The sequence below is a fragment of the Triticum urartu genome, chromosome 5A (assembly GCF_056163025.1).
Source record: "Triticum urartu cultivar PI428250 chromosome 5A, HENAU_Tu73, whole genome shotgun sequence".
NCBI classification, from domain to species: Eukaryota; Viridiplantae; Streptophyta; class Magnoliopsida; order Poales; family Poaceae; genus Triticum; species Triticum urartu.
The window spans coordinates 612,167,455-612,175,816 of record NC_141877.1 but is presented as its reverse complement, the minus strand read 5'-3'; the positions used below and the strand labels follow the sequence as shown (position 1 = coordinate 612,175,816).

Below are 8,362 nucleotides of genomic sequence, written 5' to 3'. Positions count from 1 at the left end.
GCTCATTAGGTTAGTGGGGATGACCTATTTAGGTATTATAGATTATATATTCGTTCCATAAGACCTTTCGCCAAATGTTTGGTAGGTATTTCTTCAATAACTTTTGTCTTATGTTCTTCATTTCCTCCCACTAAGCATGCAAAAAATTGACCTAGAAAACATGCAGCGCCTTAAAAAGGTGAATTTGCAAATGCAAAGCTTTTAAAAACTGAAATGTAAATGCAAAGCTGATCCTCCACCACAAAAGAGATAAAATGGCAAATTTTCCATTCCGGGCGCACCTTCAGCCCACATCTTAGGCCCGCCCGGACCACGGCCCGGGCCCAATCCGAGGTCACCCTGTGCCCATTCCAAACCTACTTTTGTCTCAATTTTTTTTTCCAAACCTACCGGCGCCGGGAAAGTGCAGACGGCGAACCACCCAGCCTGACCTCGCGATGCAGATCCTCCGTCGGAACCTTCTCGAAGCTTCCCGCCGCCTCTCCTCCCTCCTCCACTCTCCACCTCCCGCCGCCCACGCACACGCCCATGCCGTCGCCACCCTCTCCGCCGCCCGGCGGGACCCGTCCACCGGCTCCCTCGCCACCACGCCGTGGGCCGCCACGCAGCGCCGCGGCGCGAAGATGCTCGGCTCCGACGTAATCCCCCTTCTGCCCCCTCGCTCTCGCGTCTGCTCGCTTGGCCCGTGGCCGCACAGGGTTTAGATAGGGTTCTGCTAAGCTCGTGCACTGTTATGGCTCCTGCTGCTCTGTTCAGTTCGTAGCGAATTTGTGGGAGAATTCGCTTGGCAGGCGGAGCAGTTCCTTGCTATTTTGTTCTGTGGTTCCATTGATATGTTCACTAGCGATCGAACAAATGTCATGGAAAGCCTTTTGCAATTATTTTGTGTTTGTTGTGGAATACTCAAATTGTATGTTCTACTTTTGCATCCACAAAATCGTGGTGTGAATTCCCCGTGCGACCAACAGTCATATTGCAACTTGTGCAGAACGTGTAGCCAGTAGCATATTCCAACCTAGATTTAGCCGAGTTAATTAGTATTTGGTCTATCGGCTTGACATGGATGGTACATTTAGAAGTTGTTATTGAAGTTGTTTTCTACAGTTGTAGTTAGCAGGGAGGCTTCCAGCTTTCCAATGGTCCTAAAAATAACTGCAAAACTTCTGGTGTACATTTTTAATGACATCTTGATTATATCCTGGGTCTTAATTTTGCTAATGCCTTTTCACTTCTATTATTTTATTAATCTTTGTGAAAGCGCATAACGATGCTTGCATTGACTTGAGATATCCTCATATGTGTAGGTGAAACTTGGAAATGTGATACAGAGAAAAGGTGTGTGATTAGCTGATTACATCTTTAGTGTTTTGTTTTTTACTTCCAAGTATCGTGGATTACTACTTATCCATCTTTTGGGCCAACCTTAAATCAAGGCCGCATTTATCAGGTGCGTTTAACTGCTTTTCATGTCCTATGTCCCTCCATATTTCCTCAAGCTTTCTGGTTTATATTCACCTATGTTTCTGGTCTACTAAGTAAGAGCAATCACTCTTATCATTTCTGAGTTGAATGTCTTCTGTTCAGGTGATAAAATCGCATCATTCACACCAAGGAAGAGGAGGAGCCACAATACAGGTCATTTATTTTGTTTGTTTCTTTCAATCTGTTGCACCACTTAACTCTGCATACTTCACATGATGGCAAGCTAATGTTGGTCTTGTTACTTGCCGGATTTTTCCTTGCATCTATATTATCAGACCCAATCACACAAAATGCTCTCATCTTAGACTACCTATTTTAGCAACGGCAACAGGACATGCCAACAACGAAAATATAACTTTGGAATAACTTGTAAATGAGTAATAACAAGGACAGTGAAATAAACAGCTAGGCACCAAGAAATACATATGAATAATTTGATGCACTGTTGCCCCAATGGCATGCCTGCAGTTCCATGCAAGATGTCCCCTCAAATGACGAAAACTAAGTTCAGGTGGATGTTTTTTTATATGTGCTTGACTTAACTGGAGCTTAAATTTGTCATTTGTTTCATTACAATCTGAATTTTATTCTCAACTCTTGATTGCTGCAGGTGGAACTGAGGGATGTTGACACTGGTAACAAAATAGTTGAAAGATTTCGTACCGACGAGGCTCTTGAGAGTACGAACACTCCTTCCCCACACAAAAGGCATTCTAGGACTGAAGTTATAGGCTTCTATGTTTTAGTCTGGTTTCCTTTCTGTAGCTATTTGTACCCTGTCCTTGTTAAAACGTGCTCCTGTGCAATTTTTCATAGCCTTCTCTTCCCTTTTTCTGGTTACATCTTACGAAGCTAAGAAATAATTTCTTCTAGTGTGTTTTATTGCATTCAATCATACATGTGTCAATACTCGAGCAGTGTTAGCCGCACTGAAGGTACCAAACAAAGTTCAGATGATGACCATCTACAATAAACTCAAATAACGATAATGATTATAGAAGTTGGATGCGTTAACCAGCCTTTTAGGAGTATTACAATCAGCACCTCATATATCAATCACGACTATGAGCCTCTCCAATTAAATATAAATTATTATTGATATGTATCATTTATTTGCCAAGATTTGGGTGACATTTGACATTAGTTTTGCACATAAATGCATCATATATTAATATCAATAATAATTGAAGAAAAAAGAAGGTGGCGCCGTATGGAACTAGGTTTTGCCAGAAGGTGGCCAAATTAACCTGCTTTTGAGAAACTCCTGGCTACCCAACTTTCTTCCAGTAATATCTAGTCCAGTGGGAATTTCGTAAGGCACAGTCATGATAAGTTGATAACAGTAGTTTGGTTATTTGTATTTGGAAAGCGTACAGTCGTGTTCATAATGGAAATCTAATCATTATGTATTTTCTTTACACATTCAGGAGTTTTTGTTGAGGATAAGCCTTTCACATATCTGTATCAGGAAGGAGACAACGTGGCACTTATGGAGTATGCTTATTTCCCTGTTTTCTTGTCATTCCCTCATTAACATGCTGTGGTGCGACGCTGTCTATATTTTATTAATATCCATGTAGTAATGACTTCATCTGGAACCCTTTTTTTTGTCAGGCCTAACACGTTTGAGCAACTCGAGGTTTCAAAGGAACTGTTTGGCAAAAACGCTGCATATCTGAAAGGTCCGAACAGTATTAATTGACAACCAGAAGAACACCAATTGCTATGAATACTAGATTATAAGAACGTGCTTGTGTTTTACCTTTTGAATAGTTAGATGACTTGTTTACTTTTGTGCCTGTAGCTCTCATATATGCAAGTTAGTGCTGCTGTAGACATAGTAGTTAGTTTTAAATGATCACAGTGGACAAAATTATCAATTCCGATGAATATAATGTGTGGGACACTTAAGTTTTACCTTACAAATAATTGTGATCTGTATATATGCCATGTATTAGCGGGCCCAAACATATCCGATACATGTGCATTTTTCTTAATTCGGTGGCAACAATAAAGACGTCAGCACCTAAGAGGCTCGCTCACTCCTGCACTGATAGTGTACATGACTCGCTCGATGTTGATATCTTCTGCTCATTGTCAAAATGGTTTTAAATGTATTTGATCTCATCGAAATAAATACAATGGTTAAAGTAAATTTTGATTGAGACCATTTAACTCAAATTTCCAATATCATTTTTTTTCAGATGAGATGAAGGTAACTCTACAATTTTTTGATGGCCGAGCGTTGTCTGGCTCAGTGCCTCCTCGTGTGACTTGCACTGTTGTTGAAGCACAGCCTAATGCAAAAGGCCTAACTGCTACACCTCAGTGAGTTTCATATTACTTCCATCATCAAATTAATTCTTATTTCTGCAACATTTGTTTATTATGTATTGATGAGTTTTTGGGTTATTCATTGTTCCAATACCTTTTATGGGTTGAGTATTAGTAAGTCAACTCCAAGTGGATACACTGGGTACTTCTCATATTTTGTGGCTCAAAATAAGCACTCTTGTCAAATGATCGGCAATGAAGTTATGGTAATAGAGTAATATGTTTCATATTATTGGTGGATATATTGCTTGGAGTGAGTGATAGTGTTCTAACCATAATGTGATATTTTGTCTGGAGTGAACATACCTGATGGATAATTATATGCGCAGAGAAGAAACTTGAAAGTTAATTGTGTACTCCCTCCGTTCCTAAATATAAGCCTTTTTAGAGATTCCGATATGGACTACATACGGAGCAAAATGAGTGAATCTACACTCTAAAATACGTCTATATACATCCATATGTAGTCCGTAATGAATCTCTAAAAAGGCTTATATTTGGAAACGGAGGGAGTAGTTATGAGTTATATGCAGCAGAACTATAACAACAGGTTAGCTAGTTTCATAACAAAAATCCCTGCAAAAGCAGTAAACAGTAGTTCATGCACTATGGAATTGTATCCATGCACATGCGCATTGCAGATTCCCCTTTGATCAGCTTCATCATCTCTTATCATCAATTGTTTGAGGCTTGGTGTTATGCGGTAACTAAACTTGTGTTTGTACTAAATGCAGATATAAGAGGGTCTTGCTGGATAATGGCCTTACAGTACTTGTAAGTTGATGGTACCATTTCATAGAGTATATTCACATAGACCTTTATGGAATGGTGTATGGAAAAGCCATCTTTTTTTATCCATTCATTGTTTTGCAATCTCCTAATTATCAATATTAAAATTAGAAACCAAGAAATTTGATATAGTCCTGCAGCTTGAAGTATTTCTCACTTGCATCAACTTTTTGCCAATCGTAGGCCCCGCCTTTTGTTGAAGTGGGTGAGAACATCATTGTTAGTACTGTGGATGATTCATATATGACTAGGTAAGTTGATGGAAATCTTAATTACCCAGAAAGCTGTATTATTCTGAACATGAATGGTGCGGGTCGTCTGTACTTTGATAGCTAAGTTCTTGGTAAAAATTCACTGAAACTGTTTTCTATTTCAGGGCCTAAGGGTTGTGTCATATGGTGCTTTGTTCTCCGAAATTGGGCTTCGACTTGTACTCACCTTCTTAGATAAGTTTGCTAGGCCATAGACATAATTCTGAATCTGCCTCCTCAAAAAAGGCATCCAGTTTTACCAGGAATTCAGTAACAAACAACACATTTTTGTTCTTATAGATATGTTTTGGGGAAGCGATGTACACGCTGACATTAAGATGTGTTGCCCTTTTATAACTTGGTAGTTTTGTGAAGTGAAATAATACTGGGATGTGCTGTGCAAAACGCCAATCATATATGAATAAGAAGTTATATTGTTGTTCCTTGTATGGTTTTGCGGCAACAAGTTTCTCGATTTGCCTGGTAATAGCACCTGGTACTTGATACAAAATTCTTAATTTCCTTTTGTCACGCATTTAGCATTTATGCACTGGATTTGAATGAAAATCGGAAGCCGGTTTTGGTTTGAAAAGGAAAAACTAGTTGCTTTATATACAGCTACTATCGGTATCAAGTAAAGCAATGTGCTTCATGTGCACTTTCTAAAGCTGCATCGAGTCAGGAGCTACAAAACCCTAGCAACGGAAGGCGCAGGATTATGGCCTTCACTTGTAGGCATGGACGTAATCCTGGAAATAGAAATTCTTCTCGATGAAGCTCGCGAGCCAGCGGGATGCAGCGAAGCACAGCACGGCCAAGGACACGACGGCGGCTCTCTGCACGACCGACGTCACCAGCGTCCCCTTGGCGACGGCGAGGAACCCGACGACAGCCACCGACGCGACCTGAAGGGCAACCTCCAATGCCTTCATGGTCTTCAGCGCCGCGCTGCAGCTCCTGCACTGCGCGACGTGTGACCAGTACCTGTGGACGCCATCGCAAAATTCGTTCAGGTGGGGTTCACTGAATTCTCAGGTATTCAGGTTTGGCGTGGAGAAGAGTTAGAATGTTGCATTATTTGTACCTCTCCATGAGCTTGTCTTTGGTTGGAGTCTCTGGTAGCTGACCTATTGTTGGGGCGGCCCAGCCGACCTGGCTCTTGCAGTGCTTTCTGAACCAGTTCCTGAAGGCGATCACCATGTTGTCCGACGACGTCGGCACGTACACGGCTTTCTGCCAGTTTTCAACACCCGCCGCGGCAAAGTTGCGCTCCTAAATGAAGGAAGAACAGTGGGTTTACTTGCTGCTTGAGCTCCATATCCTGGACAAGGCTCTGAAATTCAGAATTACTGAGCTTGAGCTGAAGAATCATCACCTCGATATGGAGCAGGTAGATGTCTGAGTCCAGGATGGCGTTCTGGCCGATGTGGTAGTACCACCGCGGTATGACCTTGTCGAGCCAGACGCCGACGTTCCTCGGGAACGCCCAGATCACCCTGCTTTTCCCTGGAGACACCGGGACGCACATGAACACCAGCATGAACTGAGGCGGCTTCTTCTTCTTCTCCTGCCCAAAACCAAAGCATGAACTGTCAACTTCTGAACAACCCCTGTTTGTTCTCCTCTGAAGCGCTGCAAGTTCCGCTTGCACCGGCAGCAATGGAAAAATGTGTCTGCCCAATCAACCGATTCATACCTCTCCCTTTTCCTCTTTGGGGAGGGGCGAGCCGTAGAAGGTGCACGGCGCGACGTACCGGAAGTATCCGCTATTGTCCTGCTCCGACAGGAACCCGGCGATGTTCGCCTCCTCTATCTTCATCTTCACTGGCCCTCCGCCTTCGATGTCGAACTCAACTGTGAAGAGAAGAACAACTGAATCAACACTCCCATTCAGTGACAGTGTGAACTGAACTCGACAGCGCCGGTCATGTCAGGGCAGCTGGGCAGGGGCTTATCTTCCGGGATCTTCCTTCTTGCGAAGCTTGCCCATCAGCCCCTTGTGCGCGTAGGGGACGTGGGCAGGGTCCATGAGGTTCTCCACCAGCACATCGTAGCTGCAAACCAACGGAGCTGTGACTGTGAGACTGTGCAATGGAGGGAGGCAGCCGCCCGCATATATGGAGGTCGAGGTTGAGGATGTGTACCCGTAGGGGAGGTCCCTGACGCCGTAGACGGTGACGAAGGAGGGGTCGTCGATCTCCGGGATGAATGGCGGACGCTTCCTCTGCAGAATGTCCTGGTGCTCCTCGTCGGCCCTCGGGTAGAACCACAGGATGTTGTTCTGCACCACGCTCGGGTACGACGCCACGCACGCCTTGCTGTTCTTGTGCACCTGCGCCGCGCAATTCAGAGAAGAAAACATTTCGGTTTTGGTTTTGGTTTTGTGATCGAACGGAGGAGGAAGAAGGAGAATGGATGGATGGTTACAGACAGGTGGGCCGAGGGCGGGGGCCTGTGGGATGAACTGGCAGGCGCCGCGGCCGTCGAAGCACCAGCCGTGGTAGACGCACTGGAGGCGGCCCTTGTCGTCGATGCGGCCCTCGGAGAGCGGCGCCAGGCGGTGCGGGCAGGCGTCGTCGAACACGCGCCACTCGTCCACGGCGCGGTCGTACCAGGCCACCACGCGGAGGCCCAGCACCGTCTTGCCGTGCGGCGCGCCGGGGTCCAGGTCGCACACGGGGGCCAGCGGGTACCACTGGTCCAGCCAGTCGAACTGCCCCTCCTCCTTCTCCTTCTGCTCGCCACCAAACGGCGACGGCACCGAGGGCGCCTCTGCCGCCACGGCCGAGACCGGCGACGACAGCCGCGCGCGCTGCCGCCACCGTCGCGGGGCCGGTGCCGCCGCTCTGGCGCTGCTGGTGGCCGGGGCGGCGGCGCGGAGCGGGAGCGGGAGCGAAGGGCGCGCGCGGGGGACGAGGAGGGAGAGGAAATCCATGGCGCGTCGTCTGATCCCGCGGCGGCCGACGGCGGGGGAAGAACCTGTGGCTGTGGGAAGTGCGCGCGGGAGGGAGGGAATGAGGGATGCGCGCGCGCGCGATTGCGGCTGCGGTTCGCCGGTACGACTTATCGCCACGTCTCTACCGCCAAGTGCAGAACGCGTGGACTGCCAGCCATACCGCTAGTGTAGGTCCGAGGCAAAAGGAACAGTAAAATCTAAAACGGAAAAGCTTACCTTCAGCCGACCGATCACGTGTGCGTCCACGGGCTCCGTTTCTATTGGCTCCGCATCCGTCGGATCGTCTGTTGATCAGACGGATGAAAGCGTCCCCGCTTCCGCGTCATGCGTGTCCATTTTCTGAAACAGAGCCCTTGTTACAGGACAAGCATTCATGCAACTGGCAGCTCCATCGACTTGTGTCCGCTTCTAGATTTGGGAGGACGGCGGTGCAGGGCGTTGGGTGACCAGGGCATATCCAGTGCGGTGGCGACGGCGACGGGTTCGACGGTGGCCGGCATCGACTTTAGCAGGTATGGATCTGAGATCCCCCCTCCCCTTTCCCCTATAT

The 8,362-nt window shown here is 46.4% G+C and overlaps 2 protein-coding genes across 2 annotated transcripts; one reads left to right on the top strand and one right to left on the bottom strand.

Annotated features, from left to right (window-relative positions):
* Nucleotides 1-365: 365 nt before the first annotated feature.
* Nucleotides 366-5,305, top strand: LOC125529668 (elongation factor P (EF-P) family protein). Its single transcript, XM_087522042.1, has 11 exons — nt 366-638; nt 1,305-1,335; nt 1,434-1,447; nt 1,585-1,635; nt 2,093-2,162; nt 2,910-2,976; nt 3,097-3,164; nt 3,687-3,810; nt 4,551-4,590; nt 4,789-4,856; nt 4,982-5,305. Exons 1-11 carry the CDS (start codon nt 438-440, stop codon nt 4,986-4,988), a joined length of 741 nt encoding a protein of 246 aa, XP_087378168.1. The 5' UTR covers nt 366-437; the 3' UTR covers nt 4,989-5,305.
* A 112-nt stretch (nt 5,306-5,417) lies between these two features.
* Nucleotides 5,418-7,907, bottom strand: ACD1-LIKE (ACD1-like protein). Its single transcript, XM_087522041.1, has 7 exons — nt 7,288-7,907; nt 7,001-7,188; nt 6,812-6,910; nt 6,553-6,712; nt 6,232-6,423; nt 5,941-6,128; nt 5,418-5,840 (listed from the first exon to the last, which is right to left on the bottom strand). The coding sequence occupies exons 1-7, from the start codon at nt 7,789-7,791 to the stop codon at nt 5,582-5,584; spliced, it is 1,590 nt and encodes a 529-aa protein (XP_087378167.1). The 5' UTR covers nt 7,792-7,907; the 3' UTR covers nt 5,418-5,581.
* Nucleotides 7,908-8,362: the final 455 nt, after the last annotated feature.

Coding starts and splice junctions, on each gene's coding strand:
- LOC125529668 (XM_087522042.1), top strand. CDS start 438: ATGCAGATCCTCCGTCGGAACCTTCTCGAAGCTTCCCGCCGCCTCTCC. Junction 3,165..3,686: donor AAACGCTGCATATCTGAAAG/GTCCGAACAGTA, acceptor ATTTTTTTTCAG/ATGAGATGAAGGTAACTCTA. Junction 4,591..4,788: donor ATAATGGCCTTACAGTACTT/GTAAGTTGATGG, acceptor TGCCAATCGTAG/GCCCCGCCTTTTGTTGAAGT.
- ACD1-LIKE (XM_087522041.1), bottom strand. CDS start 7,791: ATGGATTTCCTCTCCCTCCTCGTCCCCCGCGCGCGCCCTTCGCTCCCG. Junction 6,911..7,000: donor GTCAGGGACCTCCCCTACGG/GTACACATCCTC, acceptor GTTGGTTTGCAG/CTACGATGTGCTGGTGGAGA. Junction 6,424..6,552: donor CCAAAGAGGAAAAGGGAGAG/GTATGAATCGGT, acceptor GGTTTTGGGCAG/GAGAAGAAGAAGAAGCCGCC.